This window comes from Eucalyptus grandis, chromosome 10, assembly GCF_016545825.1.
Source record: "Eucalyptus grandis isolate ANBG69807.140 chromosome 10, ASM1654582v1, whole genome shotgun sequence".
Taxonomy (NCBI): domain Eukaryota; kingdom Viridiplantae; phylum Streptophyta; class Magnoliopsida; order Myrtales; family Myrtaceae; genus Eucalyptus; species Eucalyptus grandis.
Window position 1 is genome coordinate 6,135,645 of NC_052621.1, and position 17,585 is coordinate 6,153,229.

At 43.4% G+C, this 17,585-nt stretch overlaps 3 protein-coding genes across 5 annotated transcripts; 1 reads left to right on the forward strand and 2 right to left on the reverse strand.

Moving 5' to 3' along the window:
• Nucleotides 1-425: 425 nt before the first annotated feature.
• LOC104421406 (protein ROLLING AND ERECT LEAF 2) lies at nt 426-6,705 on the forward strand. Of its 3 annotated transcripts, XM_039303518.1 has the most exons (7): nt 426-677; nt 1,153-1,222; nt 2,214-3,356; nt 3,731-3,799; nt 4,693-4,904; nt 5,173-5,396; nt 5,696-6,705. In XM_039303518.1, the coding sequence occupies exons 3-7, from the start codon at nt 2,249-2,251 to the stop codon at nt 6,363-6,365; spliced, it is 2,283 nt and encodes a 760-aa protein (XP_039159452.1). In that variant the 5' UTR covers nt 426-677; nt 1,153-1,222; nt 2,214-2,248; the 3' UTR covers nt 6,366-6,705. The 3 variants fall into 3 exon arrangements, with proteins under 3 accessions (XP_039159452.1, XP_010031642.1, XP_039159453.1); XM_010033340.3 differs by lacking the exon at nt 1,153-1,222; XM_039303519.1 differs by lacking the exons at nt 426-677; nt 1,153-1,222 and adding an exon at nt 1,411-1,749.
• Nucleotides 6,706-8,159: 1,454 nt separating this feature from the next.
• Nucleotides 8,160-10,040, reverse strand: LOC104421408 (NDR1/HIN1-like protein 13). The gene is made up of 2 exons (XM_010033342.3): nt 9,834-10,040; nt 8,160-9,175 (listed from the first exon to the last, which is right to left on the reverse strand). Exon 2 carries the CDS (start codon nt 9,112-9,114, stop codon nt 8,308-8,310), a length of 807 nt encoding a protein of 268 aa, XP_010031644.1. The 5' UTR covers nt 9,115-9,175; nt 9,834-10,040; the 3' UTR covers nt 8,160-8,307.
• Nucleotides 10,041-11,363: 1,323 nt separating this feature from the next.
• Nucleotides 11,364-16,951, reverse strand: LOC104421410 (probable inactive receptor kinase At5g10020). The gene is given in 5 exon segments (XM_039303736.1): nt 11,364-12,243; nt 12,998-13,843; nt 13,846-14,553; nt 15,355-16,157; nt 16,383-16,951. Coding segments are annotated over 4 exon segments (2,907 nt in total). The 5' UTR covers nt 16,115-16,157; nt 16,383-16,951; the 3' UTR covers nt 11,364-11,650.
• Nucleotides 16,952-17,585: the final 634 nt, after the last annotated feature.

The following is a 17,585-nucleotide window of genomic DNA, read 5'->3' on the forward strand; positions in this document are numbered from 1 at the left end:
GTGTGATGTACGAAAGACTACTGCTCCCGTCGCTGACATATCATCGGCTCGAAATCGCTTGTGCGAATCGGATGCTCTCGATGCCGAGTCTTACGTGGACACCCCTTATCTCATGCAAATCCCATGACGGAGCCCATCGTTTTCGAATGAACGACGTGCCTGGCTCCTCATCACTCCGCCTTTTACAAATTTTCGCCCTTGCGAACTTACGCGCGAGAGCGTATCATTTGGACTTGCGCATTTATCGGCGCACGAATTCGCTTTTCTAAAGGGTGGAGGGTCTGCTTTTGTTAGGTATAATTTCATCTTTTCCCCACTATGATTTTTGCCCTAAACCTTGGCGGCTAAGCTAAAAAGGGCGGCTGGCCCTTTACAGCGACAACGGCTTGGCAAAAAAAAAAAGAACATCGGTAACACGAAGGCCTTTTGGCCGACCTTTTTTTTCCAGTTTTGCGCACTCACTTGCATGGAAACTCCCTCGAAAGCGACGCTTTCGTTCCTTCGACACAACTCTCCCGTTTTCCCTTCTTTTACCTCGTCAACCCCGAACTTCTCTCTCTCTCTCTAAGCTGACCAAAGCTGACGCTCCAACGCGCGCCTTCTTCTCCTGGACTCCTCTGAGCTCTCTCCATCTCCTCCGGCTCGGCGCGGCCGTCGCTCGACGGCGACGACTTGAGGTGAGCTCGAGCTTTCGTATTTCGATCGGCTCTTCCTCTTCCGACGCGTGCCCTGTGGTCGTACGCTTCCGTGCGGTCGCCTGTTTGTTACGGCTGTCGTTGCTTCTTGTTGCTTGTTGCTTGTTTGCTTGTTGCTTGTTGGAGCGCGCCTCTGTTGCCCCGTCGGGCTCCGGCTCTGTTTCGGTCCTCTTGACTCGTTCTTGTGCTCTTTCCCCGATTGATCGTCGTCTGCAGAATCGAGGACTCCTCGATCGGTGTCGTGAATTTCGCTAGGTTCTTATTGAATTTCCGCAGCTCCCCTGTGCTCCAGCTAGTCTTCTTAGGCTTTAATAAGTTGCAAAGTTACTTTTTTTTTTCAATATCTTCCCTTCTTTGGGAAGAACTCGGGTTTTGAATTCGGTCCCTTGTAGCCACCGGACGCTTCTGGAATCCTGTTGGCTTGTTTTCTGATCCCGTCGGGCCTTTTTGTTCCCAGGTCAATTTGATTTGATGGAGTTTCCCCTGTTTAGAGTCCGAGGAAACGTGAGAAATATGAATCATCGAAAAGTAATTCGACGTCTTTCGCTTCATGTCTGATTGTTAATGGGGTTGACTTCGTTTCTGTTCGAGCATAAGGGCTGGAACAGTCGGCTGTGTCCTGTATCGGTGGTCACCTGATCACTAAAATTCTCGAGAGGCAAGTAAACGTGTGAAGGTGAAGATGTTGGTTCGGAGGAATTAAAGATGGTTGGCTTTGAAAACCATTTCTTTAGATTTCGCACTGTTTAGAAGAACTTCGTGGAACTGGTGGATATTGCTAATGAGCAAATTCTCTCTCTTCATCTTTCGTTTATTTGGTTGTTAGCTTGTTCATCTGATTTATATTCCTCTTCGATTTTCTTTTCCATTGCATGTAGTGCCAGCATGTATGAAGGTCAATATATCTTGAAAGCAGACGTGAAAGCTGAGCATTGATCGCTTTCTCTTCGCATTTGTTCTTGATTTCTTCTGTATATACCGTGTTAGGAATTTTAGAGAACCTATGTTCTCCTGCTGCCTGTCATACTCGTTGAAGAGCTCACGGACTAAACATGTAATTTTGGGCAATCTCAATTGATTGCAATATTGTTCTTGTTCCCTTACCATTTTGGAAAAGAAAACAATGGGAACCTTGTCTTTTGCAATGCTAATTCTTTGTGATGATCTGCTGTTCTGTTAGCTGATCATATCTGGAGATATGTGTAGATGTCAGTGAAAAAGGTTTATCTGGGACCGCTATTAAACAATATAAGATCTTGAGTTGCCAGTTGGTCGGGATATTAAATTATATTGAGAGGTTCCATTCTCAAATCTTCATCCCTGTCTAATACTTCGATATCCAAAACCAATATGTTTAGTCTAGTATTTTGGCCGAATGAGGAGTATAGCACACTTTAACCACTGCACTATTATTTATTTTTAGGACTGTGCTTTAAGGTCAGATGGTGTTCACCAGATCTAAAGTGATGGTCCTTGTACTTTGGATTTATCTGATAAAATGGAACTAATATTTTTCAGGGTTTCCATATAATTCACTTGAAAGAAGCTGCAGAATGCCGTGGAAAACAGGACTTACCGGCTCTAAAACGGAAGAAGATAAGGCTCTGCAGCTTTGTCGGGAGAGAAAAAAATCTGTTAGGCAAGCTGTTGATGGTTGGGGCTCCCTTGTGTATGCACATTTCATGTTTGTGCAATCATTAAGGAACGTAGGGACAGCTCTCACAAAGTTCTTTGAAACAGAATCTCCAAATGGGTCTCCCTCGTATGCCTCAATGAGTACAACACCTGAGCCAATCGCATTAACCGAGAAGTCCACTTTCCAATTTTCATCTTCACCTCCCTCGGGGTCACACCGCTTTCATAGCAAGGGAGCTCTTTCTCCATCTCTATTGCCTACTTCCTCTTCTGTTCGAGCCAGTTATATGAAGTTTCAAGGTAGCTGTTCTACAAAAGTTGAAGAAACACTTGCTCCGCCTGCTACACAGACAGCGACTTCATCTTGTACTCCAGAAAATGTTCCACATTGTTCCTCAAAAAAACCAGAAACCTCACCATTGAAGAATCCCGCTGTCCCCCCTGGAAGTCCATTGTGGGATTTCTTTGGTCACTCCCATCCAATCGACCATCAGTTTCCATTCCTTGAAGGGAAGGGAGCGAGGCAAGGATTGGAGAATTCTGATGATGTAAGAAAAATCATGGATGAAAAGGAAGTTTATGAACCAGAATATGATGAGGAGAAGGATTCTTTTTCTAGTGCTGAAGGATCTCTGGATTCTGAAGATGAGTTCAGCGTGGCTTCCGTTGATACTCCAGTTGGCAGATCCAAGAATTCTAGAGAGGTGAATGATGAGGATAAGCCTAGCTTATCACCAACAAGAGCTTCGGGAATGAATTCCTTGAAAGGAGAAAAGGGCTACTCCCCTGATTTATCACCCCTGAGGAAGACATCTCCTGTGGCCGATCTGGAAGCTGACGCGGAGAAAATATCTTTCGAAGAAGATTCTAGTGGAGCTAAATTTCATCCAAAGGACTTCATTTCAAGCATCAACGATATTGAACGTCTTTTCCTAAAAGCTTCAGAGTATGGAAAAGAAGTTCCACGGATGCTAGAAGCAAACAAACTGAACATTCAACTAGTATGCCCGAGGAAAGAGAAGAAAGGTCCTCTCTCTCTCTCTCTCTCTGCCGAAATTTTTTGTATCAAAGGTCGAGACTTTATTGTCCATTGTCTCTTTCACATCTAGGTTTGAGAATGCATTTATTACTACAAAGTGCTGGTACACCTTATTTGCTGGATATTAATTTGGCGTGGCTGATTTTTTATACATTCCAAAATTTATGTATGAGAAGTTTATGCGGTTGATTCAAAAGCTGATTGGTCTAAATTCCTTAAATCATAAAACTTCATTAAGCATTTTAAGAATTCTATGCTTGAGTTCTTATTTAGCTTCTGTGCATTGTACTTTTGGATCAGTCCTTTTCTACCATTGTCCATTCAATTTCCAAGGGTTTTAACCGCAGAAGTAATGTGGCAGGTGAGCCAATTGTGCTAAAGTATCTTCGAGCTTGTTTCTCTTGTGGGGAAGACTACCAGCAAGTTCAAGGTGAGCCCCTCGAATCTCTATGACTGAATTGTGGACTTGTGCACGTGATCAATGCATCGTATCATTTTTTATTCCAAAAAATGAGGCCATCTGGTTGATAACTTCATTGTGATTATAAGGTAGCCTTCATGCTCGTTTTATAGTACTTTAGAAAATCCCCCATTTGGATTGTGTCTTTCACTTATATAGATTGTTATGGCTTCTCCTTCAAATCATCTGTTCAGAAACAACCCTTGAGAAAATTACGTTGCTCAACTTACATTGTTCGTGTTATACGAAAAGACACTTCTTTTCTGAAGAAACTTATATCTCCATCCTTATCAAAAGTGCCAAGGGCCACATTTTTTTATTTTTTTTCTTTCCTTCTGTAAAATCCAGATTCAGTCCCCATGTCTGATAGATTGGCTTACAGTGCCTATATGTAATTAGCAGATTCTCAAATTCACGAGAAATGCTCAAACTTGATACAACAACTATGAAAAGGCAAAACTCTGTCTTCTGATGTTGTCTCTATAACTTCCCCAGATATTATGGGTGGATCGAAATTTGTAGTGTTTTAAATGCTTGAAAGTTTTCAGAAGTGCTTAAAGTTGCTGTGGTTTTCCTTATCTGTGTTTTTCTAAGCAGCATGAAAGATAAATAAGCACACTCTGCTGAATATACATGGATTCAGTTCCGGCAAATTTATGTGAAACTCTCTGAAGTCTTATGCAGCATGTGTGCATGTAAATTATTTTTCTTCATGGCATCCTCTTGTATATGAGGAGTAAGGAATAATTTAGCTTGTTAGAAAGAACAGCACTATTTTTGTCCATGACATGTGTAAAACTGATGTGTTCTTTGCTTTACTTTCGCATCAAACCTCTAAGCTAATTTTTGCTTGTGTCCTTTAGAGTCTGCTCAAACTGCAGTAAAGTATATAACTTGGCACGGAACTGGTTCTTCTCGTTCTGTTTCTTCTTGGAATCCTCCGAGGCTGAATTCGAAGGATGAAATAGAGGAGCTTGGTGATAATTTTGATAATTTTTGCATGATTTCGGGCAGTCATGCTTCTACACTGGATCGCCTATATGCATGGGAGAGAAAGCTTTATGATGAAGTCAAGGTATTGTTGAACTTCTACTGGATTAACTGGTGATTGTTTTAAGGTGCAATTAATTTAATATGATTATGACATTGTTTTAAGGTGCAATTAATGTAATGCGATTATGACATTACTCTGATGAATTAGAGGCCAGTGGCACAAAAAGGCTTTGAATTATCATGTTAATGAAATGAAAAGAAGATGCACAGCATGCTATGATACATGTTGAACAATCCTCGAATTGTGAGCTAACATGTATACTCATTTTTTTTCTCCCCAAATATGTCAGGCGAGTGGGATAATTAGGAGGAAGTATGACTTGACGTGCAAACTTCTAACAGAACTTGAATCAAAGGATGCCCAAAGAATTAGAATTGATAAGACCCGCGCAGAGATCAAAGATTTGCACTCAAGAATCAGAGTTGCGATTCAGAGGATTGATTCAATTTCAAAGAGCATTGAGGAATTAAGGGACAAAGAGCTGCAACCACAACTTGAAGAGTTGGTTGAAGGGTATAACTTGTCATTTCTGCCTCCTTGCCATTCATGACTGCTGGTTTTTCTCTCATCGCTTGGCTGCATGTCACAAAATTTTGGGGCGTGTACACATGTTTGCACAGGAATTTGGGAACTCCGTCTCCCTTCAAAAAGATTGATCTCAAGCTGTCCACAACCCTCATTCCTGCTATTGTCCTTTATTCTGCCCGACTATGATTCGGAATTATCTGAGTTTTCTGGTCATGAGACCATGCATTCAAGTCACACTGTTTGGGATCTATTCCTCAATATTTCTTCTGAACCTTATTTTGCAGGTTAAGTAGGATGTGGGAATTAATGTCTGAGTGCCACGGTCTTCAGTTTACCATAATCTCAGAGGCATATAACAACAGCAATGCCAAGATTACCATACAACGGCAGAAGACAGTCTATCTTCAAAGTGAGCTGGGCTCTCTCTCTACGAGTTTTATGAAGTGGATTGCTGCCCAGAAATTCTACGTGCAGGCAATAGACGGCTGGCTTAATAAATGCGTCTTTCAACCAAAGCCTTCAAAACGAAAGAGAAGGGCAAAACAACTCCCATCAATAAGGGACTTAGGTCCCCCAATATATGTGGCATGTGGTGTCTGGTTGGAGAAGCTCGAGTCCTTGCCTACCAAGGAAGTTACAGATTCCATCAAGCATTTAGCAGCTGAGGTTTCTAGCTATTTACCACGTGAAGAAAAAAGCCAGAAAAAGATAAGAAAATGGCCTCATCCATCATCCTCAAATGCTGATGATGCGTGTGACCCAGCTCTTGATGTATTATTGAACAACGAAGCTCCAGATGAATGGACTTCGCACTTTGATTATTTCCGATTAAAATTGATGGACGTCCTCTATCAGTTGAATAATTTTGCAAAGTTGTCGGTGGAGAAGTACGCAGAACTTGAGAAGGCCATCCGGGATGCAAAAAGCCACTATGAGCACTTGAAGTCCCAATGACAGGTTCAGGTTCTTTGTACAAAGAATATAGGCTCAGAAATTGTAAAATTCAATTCCGGAAATCTTTTAGACAGTTTAGAATACTGAGTAAGGTTTGACATTTACTAGAAGATGAACCGCAGCAGAGATGAAGAAAACCATACATTAGTCTTTCTTTAGCTTTCTCGAGCATTTGTGACAATGATAGAATCCCTGCACAAAGATGAATTTGGTCAATGTACATGTTTTACAAAATGGATGTAAATATTGGTTCAAGTTGCTTGTGGTATGCATCTCGCTGCATCATACTGGAACGGTTCTGTACAATATTGATCAATAATTAAAGGTTAGAATGCGTCAATGTTGTTTTCTTCTGCATTATAAATGTCATGTGTGCCTGTCAGTGTACGCATGCACACAGCTCTTGCATCTCGAATCAGTTTTTCTTTGAGCAGGCTATATCTAGAGAAATCTATGGAGGTCGGTTCTTGAAGCGGCCATGGTCTCTTTCAGCTGGCCAAGAATGGCAGAATTTGGCTTGGGAGACCTGAATTAACCCCATTCTAAGAACTAGAGACTTGGAAAATCTCACTGTCGATGGGGATTTCATATTCGAGTCCATTCACGTTCGATCAGCTCGTAGCGTGAAAAGGGTCTCGCGCTGATTAATAGCTCTCTGCTCGGAAAAAGCAGAGTTCTTTCGAAGAACTTTATGCAGCTCTCGACGTCATTTGACTCGCCGTGGGGATTTGGGTGAGCAAAAAATCACAGCCTAAGGAAGTTTTTCTCTTCCCTTCTTCTTTGTTTCATACATGGCAGTCGCAATCAATTGCAAATGCTGTTTTCCTTGGCAGTGTTGACATTGTGAATGAAGCTGCTCTCACCATAATTCGCCCTTTGAATCCATCAGAACAAGAGCCGGTCGTTGCTTCAAGGTGGCTTCCTGAGCTGAGCAAAGATTTTTCCACTAGTTCATTCCTACCTCAGTTGAATCATTCCCGCTTTCCGGACTTCATGTTCAACCGATATCGAAACCTACTGCATGTCGTCTTTGCAGCCATAACAACTCCGGATGATGTCAGATGTTCTCCCTGAGCTGCTCAAGCTGATAATCCTAATCTAACAAACCAAGTCAACATAGGATTTTCATCAACTGCACAGTTTGTCTCGGTCTAAGCAAAGACGGGGAAACAACTTAAATGATATGGTTTGATGTTGGCTTAACGCTTCTCAAGGTCGATTAAAGTCGCATGTTGGAATGTGAAATTGTACAAGGATCATAAAAGTGCTGGGATCGCTTACGGAGATATTAGGCAAAATCTTACGCTTGAAATGATATGACCTTTGATTTTTGATCGCATTGGCGCATGGAGAGATGAAACTTTCCATTAGAAACCATGCAACTTGCCATCTACTAATGTACTTAATCATGCATTTCTATTTGGAATAAACAGTTTAAATCGAGATCATATCAATGATTGATCTAAGTTCAATGTGAACTTTCTCTGAATAGAGTTTAAAGTTTGGTATCAATAGAATCAAAACCATGTCAAGTCCCCAAGCTCACCAATTCAATTGATTCTCTCAACGTGATTCAATTTTATAGCATAGACATCTTCTAACAAAAGAATTCCCAAAATTACTAGATAATTAATGCCGGCAAAGAGGTGGTTTCGTCACACTTCGACAATCACTCAATGACCCTCTTTTAATTTTAGGTTAATATATGGTTTTCGGGTCAAATAAAAATATGTTATATGGTTTCTAGATAGATATCAATGAAACAATTGTCCAAGTGGTACCTCCATTTTCACACAAGGATGTAACTCGTGTACATAAATTTCATCCGATAATAATAAGATAAACATATATGTTTTTATATTTTATACCGAACTTTATATACCGACTCAGTCCTCAACAAACTCTATAGGCTACCGAATATATAACCCATTTTTTCCACGTATTATTTAAATATATTCACACTATAATCGCAATCCTCCTGCACAACCTTCGCTGACGCCGTCAGCTTGTCCACCGTCACGTCGCACGACAGCTTGACGGTGATCTTCCACGTCTTCACGGCGCCGACCTTGAACTTCACGGGCGCCTTCACCGTCAACTTTAGTGGCACGCTTCCCTGGCTCTGCTCCGTCGTCAAATCCCGAAGCGAATCGCTCGTCAGTACGACGTCGCTCCCCGTCAACGTCACGTTAAACACCGTGTAGCTCTTCGACGACTGGTACATCGCCGGCAACGCGCCGCCGGCCAACCTAACGGCGTCGTAGTACATGTTGACGGAGCTTCCGCCGAGATAGTAAATCCCGATCTTGTCGTTGGGGTTCTCCGCCCGGACGGCGAGGATGATCTCCGGCGACATTGCGGAGGTCGTGTTCAGGTCCACGCCGCTGATCGCCACGCCATCGACGGCGTACTTCGGCGGCTCCGGCTTCAGGATGAGGTAGAAGAGGCCGGCGGCGGCGCCGACGAGGAGGACGAAGGCGGCGACGGCGAGGAAGATGCAGCAGCAGGGGCTCCCGCGGCGCTGGCCCCGGCGAGTGTAGCGCTGGAAGAGCTTGGCGTTCTCCGGGGGCGGGACGCGGTAGACTTGGTCCTTGGGGAGTTGGATGACGTAGGTGAGCGGGGGCGGGACGGGCTTGTCTTGGGCCGGGAGCGCCGGCTTCGGCGGCGACTGCGGCTCCCGAGGAGGGTTCTCCGTCGGGGACGGCGGCGATTCCGGCGGGGAGTCGTGCGGGTGGACTCGGTCCGCCATCGAGTCGAGTGGATGCGCGGTGGACCTTCGGGGGAGTGGACTCGGTGCGCGCGTGAAGTAACTGAAATTCAAAAAAAAAGAAAGCAGGAACAGCAATCCGTTACGAATGAAATTTAACGTTGTCTTAAGAGGGGAAAAAAAACATTTTATTTTGTCAATTTATTTGATCAAATCAGGAAGATATAATGTGAGGTTTTACCGGGTAAGCATAATATTAAAAAAATTTCGTCTTTTTTTTTTTTTTTTTCCCTAGTCGTTCGATGAGCAAGGCTCGTTGTTCTTGTCACATGTCAAATACTTCCACTATTACCTCGTGAGGATTACCAAAAGACACTATGCATGTCCGCATACAGATAAATATCGCGATCGCGAAGTATTTCATGAAGCCCGGATTGGAAAAACGAGCGAAAACTATCAAAGACGAGATTTTTATTGAGGAGGGAAATACGGCTGTGCGGAAATATATACTTTCTGCAAATGAAAGTGTGGAAACATGAAATGGGTTCGTACTCCATAAAGCTAACGAGCAAACTGAATATATATTTAAGCCATGGCCCCAAAGACTTCCCTTGAGTGAAAAGCATGATGCTTATATTGAGAAAAGATCAACAAGAAGCAGAGTTAAAGTGCACAAGTTGATGTCTAAAGAAGAAGATGATGATGATGATGATGATGTGTACTATGGATCATATTCCAATACGCAGAATCAAGACGTTCACCTGATTCAGGCCCTCAGATCTGTCGCCGCCTTCTTTTTGCAGCAGACCAGAGCTTGATCTGCTTATCTCTCTTTTGCTGTGTTCGTGCTCACTGCTTCGTTTCTTTGAGTATGGAAGAGAGAGAGAGAGAGAGAGAGAGAGAGAGAGAGAGAGAGATTGTTATAGTTGCATGCAAAGAGCCGGGAGATAAGACTAAGTAATCGAAATGCGAATGGAGTCCAGGTCATTGTCTAGCGTGTCAATTAATAAGTTTTTTTTTCTTGAGCACCCATCGAAAGAATTGGTTGTTTCTCGAGAACAAGTCCACAAGCAAACCTTCCCCCCTTCGTAGTTCGTTCCCATTTCTTGATGCTGTCATTCTTTTCTTTCTTTTTCTTTCGGGTATATACTAACCAGAGCCTTCTCGGCAGTAACGAGGCGAAATCTTTGCCCTTAATGGACAGAACCACCCCTTCCTACTGACTACATTCGGCGTCATCGCCATCTCTACTGCTGGACAATTTGGTCATTTAGAGAGAGAGAGAGAGAGATTAGTGTTGCTCAAGCCATTCACACAGAGAGAGATTAGTGTTGCTCAAGCCATTCACACACTCTCTCTCTCTACAAGCCAAGTTGGAGTTTTCTTTGGAGGAGATGGTCTTGACTTTCCCACTGTCGCTTTCCTCAGAAAACGTGGGGCAAAACGTTCTCACGGCGTTAGGTTGAGGAGCCTCTCAGGCCGGTCAAAACGAAGCTTCTTCGACCTTCTTTCCTCCGCTATTATAATATCCTCCGCCAGCAGAAAGCTACAGCGTAACAGCACGAAGAAACCAGCGCCTTCATCTACAAGCTCTCGCTTTACTAAAGTTTGATGTTTCCCCCTTCTCTTGGACACGATAACTCAAACCGGGTCGCGATCAACTTGTGTACTTCGAGCTTGCATGCATTGTCAGACGTACGATTATGCTGGCGGGCGCGTGCTATTTCGTTCAGACGCACCAGCTGAACGAAGGGTTATGGTTGCCGGTCAACACGTCTCGCGCCACGTCACGTGCTGTTGAAATTTTCTCGAAGTCAGGCGAGAGAGAGAGAGAGAGAGAGATGTTTATGGGAAGAAATTAGGTGGTTTAATGCCGACAAGACGATTGTATTTATGTTTTGGGTGTTTATGATAGTTCAAGCATCGGATGTCCTTGTCCGGCCCAAAACTTCCAGGAAAAGACGACGCGACCCAGATGGACGCTCGCAATATTACACGCAGAAAAAACTAAACTGCTTGCGGTTCCACAAGAACAGTGCATTCACAGCCGCTTATATGGACCGAGACAAAACTCCTCCGGTCTGCAGATTTTTGTGGGTGGCCGGAGGGAGATGGCACATTGACTGGATCAATATGGTGGGACTCTTTCTGCAGCAAAAGAAAGAGGAAGGAAGGGCAGAGGAAGATCCCACAGTAGACCGTCGTCGGTCCAATTTCGTTCGTTTTGCAATGCTATGAAACAGGAGTAACCCGACAAACGGAAAGCGGTGCAAAAGTAATGGCTCGGCCTGTTCGGGTGCGAACCTGATTCTTGTTTTTTTGGCAGAAACATTCCGGTTGACAAAAGAATGGCAATCATCCCCTTTACATCTCGATGCAGCTTTATTGATGATTTCTCCGAAGAATACCAAAGGAAAGACTCTTGGCACCGAACTAAAACTGCTAACCCTATTCAAGTGAAGAACTGAATACAAGGATCAAATATGGATTAAGTGGAAGAAGCCAAAAATAGAAAAGAATGAGGGTTAGTACAGGAAATATCAATGGCCGAACTAGTCGTATTTGCTTGCCCTGCCCATCATGGCCGTAGAGAAGCAAGATCTTCGAAAACTGTCTTAATGTCTGGCCTGTCGGACGCCGGAAGGATGCATCTCAGAGCCACCTGCAACATGTCATAGAGATATCTTGGCAAGTCCTCCTCCATGTCATATGCCTCCAGAATCCTTATGTCATAGCACTCATTGCTGCGGCCTTTTCCTTCCATCAACCTAACCCAATCCGTCAGGTCGACCACTCCCGGGTCGCCACAAATTATTTCCCCTGAACTTCTTCCAGTCAAAAGCTCCAACAATATGACCCCGAATGCATAGACATCACTCTTCAGTGATGGCCACGGTTTACTCGAGCTGGCAAATTCAGGTGGTCGGTAACCAAGGGCACCGGAGTTTAGTACCTGCTCGGTGGTACCACCCGGCGTCATTATTCTGTGGAGACTGTAGTCCGTGACAACGGCATTGAAGTTTGGAGCTTCTAACAAGATGTTAGTTGACTTTAGGTTGCCGTGCGGTATTGCCTTCTCGTTATGGAGGAAGTTCAAGCATCGCGCCACATCAACAGCAATCCGGAGCCTTGCATCTAGAGACAAGGGCGGTAGCTTCCTTGGGTCCTTCTCTGTTGCAAAGAACATAAAACATGTCATAGACTCATAGGTGTCTTAATCGATGCTAAGTAACATTCAATTGTTTTCAATTTTATCTTCAGTAGTATCTTGATCCACACCGATAGGAATTTCCAGAGTGAAATGACAATGAACAATTTCGATTTCCAAATAGATAAAGATATATTATATATTGCCCAAACATAGAAAACTTCGATGTAAAAGCACCAACCCTTTGTATAACTAATAAAGTCATTCTACTCATCAGGTCCACTATGACTGTCTCTAGGACCAAAAGCCTAGCCAGGTGAAATATCATAATGCTCTAGCTTTTATTCATTTAACCAGATGGTTTGGGTGCTCTTCAGTGGATGACATGTCTTGACTCCTGATGACATATTCTATCTTTTCTAGAGATACACTTCATTTGGAAATACTTCACTTGCAGAAGATCGTGCACATGGTAAGACAGCACTAGGAACTCCAAAGATGATTTTCTGACTAATCTCTCCCATAGACCCTAAGTTTAATGAGGATAGAGCATCATGCAAAGGGCGTTGCAGTTTATATAATTATAAAATAATCAAATCGAAAATGAACTTTCAACTTCTGCTTTTTTAAGCAACAGTTTTTTACTGGTTTAAGCTTTAAAAATCATGAGCTAAAACACTGTCACACAGAACATATGTAACAATAACAAGATCACGGTAATGTTTGAATCACATATTGAAGATTCTCAAGTCAATCACAAAGATGGGATAAGGTTACCTTGAAGATAAAGGTCCAAGCTTGCTGCATTGATATAGTTAGATATGATCAGCTTTTCATGCTCCTTTGGTCCCCAGTAGTAACCCTGTATAGAAACTAGATTTGGATGTTTGATGCTCCCAAGTTTCTTGACTTCCTTAGCAAAGTCTTTCCTTCCTTTTGCTATCCCCTCCCTCAACCATTTGACAACCAAAATCCGGCCCGAATCAAGTGTTGCTTTACATGACGTTCCATGACAACTCCTTCCCATGACTTCTGCAGGAGCACGCGAAAGTTCTCCTGCTGTGAACATAAAGGACCCGTCAAATAGATGCAAGTCGCCATCTAACTTATCTGGAGAACCAACCCTGAGCACACTGGGGCTCTCAGGCAGATACTGGTTGTTAGAAGGTGATGGATTTGAAGAAGACAACAGAGACATAGGAGAAGAAACCCATTCATCTTTTCTTTCAGGATGGCTAAGATTTTTACTCGCTTTTGCGACTGATGAATTCGATTCTGTTTGAGGTACAAAGCCCATCTGAGCAGGTGGCAGCTGATCTGGATTTAAAGTAACAGAAGACGATGGAGTCTCCAATATCTTTTGGGGAGATGACGCAGGATTGGCTGCAGAATCGCCCAGAGAATGGCCACTTTTCCCAATATTTCCTTTCAAATCTTCACCTTCCTTTCGTTTTCTGCTGCGCGAGATAATGAAGCATAGAATAGCTATCATCCAGGCACCTCCAACCAAACCTGCAATAAGGGCAATCTTAATAGCAGTTCTCAAACGATGTCCCCGAGGTCGCTCAATCCTGTCTGGAGGGCCTTCTGGAGATTTTGGTGAATAAGGAAAAACGAGCAAGAGTTTCCTGGATGGAATGCTGAATCAGGAAATCTTCTCAAGTTTTCAGGCACAGTGCCTGAGAAATTATTGTGAGAAACATTAAATCCTTGAAGTTCATCAGGCAGATCATTAGGAAGGTCGCCTTCCAAGTAGTTGCGAGAAAGGTCCAGATATACTAAGTTGTGGAATCTGTCGATTTCCCGAGGGAGAGAGCCTCTTAATGAGTTATTTGACAGATCAATAATCGAAAGGCTGAAGTTCTGAGTGGAACCTACAGAAGAATTACCTAAATTTTCCTTAAGAGGGATTGAACCAGTGAAGTTGTTTCCCGATAAGTTAAGATCAGTCAATTTGGTTGAGCTAAACAAACTTGGAAGAAGGGATCCACTAAGCTGGTTGAGGCTAAGATCTAATATTTTCAGTTCTGGATATGTGCCTAAGACTTGGGGAAGAGTGCCCTCAATTGAGTTGCCCGAGATCTGGAAAGAAGTCAGTCTCAAAAATTGAGAAGTTTGGACAGGTAATGTTCCTGTCAATGAGTTGGAACTCAATTGAATGGCTTCCACGTAGTTACCCCAACTCTGTATTCGTGACACATTGCCTGAGAAAAAATTATTGCTCAAGTCTATTGTGGCACAATGCCCTACACTGATGGGTAATGCGCCCAACAGTCTGTTTGAAGATAAATTAAGCTTCTTCAGAGTTGCAGAGGTAATACTTCCAACTGGGCCTGCCAAGACGATTGAATTACATCAGAATGACCATAAGTACTATAATCAGATTCAGTTTTGTGAAGAATCTGAAAATCTCATATGCTAACTGTAACCTGTGTAGCACATAAAATATTGTGAAATAAACAACCAAATTGACATGGCACATCGGCTAATCACAATAAGCAAATTCAGATTTCGCCTTCGTTCCAGTGAGTGATGTTAATCGAAAAATTTCTCACTTTGTGTCAATACATTATTGCATGGTAAGAGCAATGGCAATATAATAGAAACCACATCAGTGCTTTTAGAAAAATAGTCATTTCAGAATATCATGCCTATTTCAAACTCCGTGAAAACATGCAGAGTGTGCCTCAAACAAAGTTACTTTTCCAAAATTATCCTGAAAAGTTGGTTATGGTACAACACATACCAAACATACAGTGAAAGCATTAGAAATTTAGGACAGTTTCTCCAATTTCTTTAAGTTTCAAAGGAGACGCGGAGACTTTTGAAATTGCCTAATATAAAAAAACTTCCAGTGGTTCCTTTAGATTTATGAGGGGTAAAAATCTAACAGATAAATGCTTATATATGTTTTCAGGAACATATGCTTGTCATAGCTGAAGAAACATGTCATCTTCATTTGGCAAGAAATCTAGCTTCATTGTGGATCTAATCATTCCCTGCACAGAATGGTTCTGAATGGACAGAACGAAACCAGGCAAAAGAATTTGGAGAAAGGCAGAACGAAACCAGGCAAAAGAATTTGGAGAAAGGCAATCGAACAGGAGTTGCATTAAATTGATGGATCTAGATACCTTCAAGCTGGTTATCACTGAGATCCAGCTCAGCCAAAATCATAGAGCTCTCCAGTAACAGTGCCTGCGGTAAAGAACCCGACAACTGGTTGTTTCCGAGCCGGAGAATCCGAAGAGACACTACAAAGTTGAAGGAGGGTATTTTACCCACCAACTTATTGTTACTAGCATCAAACACCTCCAAACTGTCGAAAAACGGCATCCCATCATGCGAGAAAAGCTCCCCTACTAAAGCATTGGAGCTAACATTCAGATAGCGAATCGAGGAGACAAAACTAGAATTACCAAGCACCAGGTCAAGCAAACCGGAGAGCTGATTATGGCTCAGATCGACGTACTCTATGTCGCCCAATACAGAGAGCAGCTTCGTGACATCCCCGGAAAATGCATTACCGTGCAAATCTAAGTATCTCAATTGATCTAAGCCCGAGCTAATCTCTGAGACAATGCCTGTCAATTGGTTGTTAGATACTGACAAATTCTGGAGCATGGTGAGACCAGAAACAGCAACAAAGCCGAATTTTCCAGTCAGGCCCACATTGTCGAGGACAAGTGATGTGACATGACCTTCACTACACGTGACACCGTGCCAATTCTGCGGACAACCATTAGAGGCCAAGGACTTGGAATCCCATGAATCAAGAACTTGCCCTGAGGGGTCTCTCTGGAAACCTTTCTTGAGCTCCAAAAGCGCTTCCAAGTCCGACCGCGCAAGAGCATTGACCAAGAAGAGGCAGATAATCAAACATATCATCTGCATTCTGCATTCCTCGCTCCACGGTCCCCAGCTCTCCAAATTCCAGCTGCCAGCCGGCAAGGATCGACACACAGAAAGAGAACGAAGAGATTCTCAAAATGTGGCCCAAAAAAGGGAACTGATTGAGCAACGGATCGAACTTGGAACCGCAAAAAAGGGTCACCAAAGAAGATCAACCCGCAAAATGAGAGAATTTAAAAAAAAAAAAATACAGAAAAAAAGCAAGAAAACAAATAATTGGAAACGGCCACGAGCTGGCCAAGTGAACGACCTGAAAGAATTAAAGCTAAAAGGTCTCCCAAAAAGAGAGCTTGAAAAGTGGACGAAATCCGGAATCTCTGAAGCTCAAGGACGCCCAGATCACGCCATTAAAAACCACCCTTTTTCTCCCAAAACTGTAAATCTAAAAGCAGCAGCAGTAGGCAATCATTGAGACAGAGGAGAGAAATGCCCATGATCCCACGTCTCCAGCAACACGGAGTCGACGGAAAAAGCAGGCCCCTTTACGAAGCGAACATGCAGAGGCCATGATGGGCGACTGCCGAAACCAAATCAAAGCTCGAGCTCTCGACAGTGGACACACACACGGAGTAGCAGTGCCAAAGGAGTGGAGGGCATAAGCGAGCAAGAAACCAAGACAAGATGTCGACTTTTTCCGCAGCAAAAATTGGGTAGTTCAGGGAAAACGCGGTGGGACTGGGGGAGGAGTAGATGGATGGACTCTCGGTTCAAAAAAGAGGGAATGCGAACAAGAGAGAGAGACAGAGAGTGAGAGAACAGGGGAGGGAGTGAGCCCACCAAATTAAAGTCTTCTTTTCCAGAGAGTTAGGTGGTGTGGGATTCTCTTCCCTTTAGCATAGGTGTGGAAAAAAGAGGAGATGGACACACATTGGTAAGAGTTTGTCTTGACTGCCAGCCGTGCCGAACCACTCAGCAATGCGATGGACGTATTTTGGCCGACAGGACGGCGTACCGATTGCCTGCAGCAGGAGGCAAGTCATGTCGGTTTCGACGTACTCGAATCGCTTCGAAAGGCACCCGTCGATAAGATCCTAATTACAATCCATCTACTCGAGCGGCCGTGCTTACTCATGCTAAAACGATTGCATTAATGTCACCAATTCAGGATAGACCGACTCGGCTCGACTCGAACTGATGCGAGCTCCGAAGGGCACTTCCCAAGGTCAAGGTGCGATTCCCCCTCGGCCATTTCGTGGCCAAAGATGGTGAGACAGTGGGGGACAGATTCAGCTTTGGGAAGTCTGTCTGGAGCGCTTGTAGTTTAAAATTCCAGGAGTTGGGACAGTGGGGCGTGGCGTTTGACTCGGGTACTCTTCTGCTCCGGATGATTTGAATAATGGTGTGGCATCAGTCAATTTGATAGTAATTAAATGGCTGTGATCTCAAGGTGAAGACTGATCCCTCGTGCATTACTATAATGCTCAGCTCGTGAGAGACAGATCAGAGCTCACTC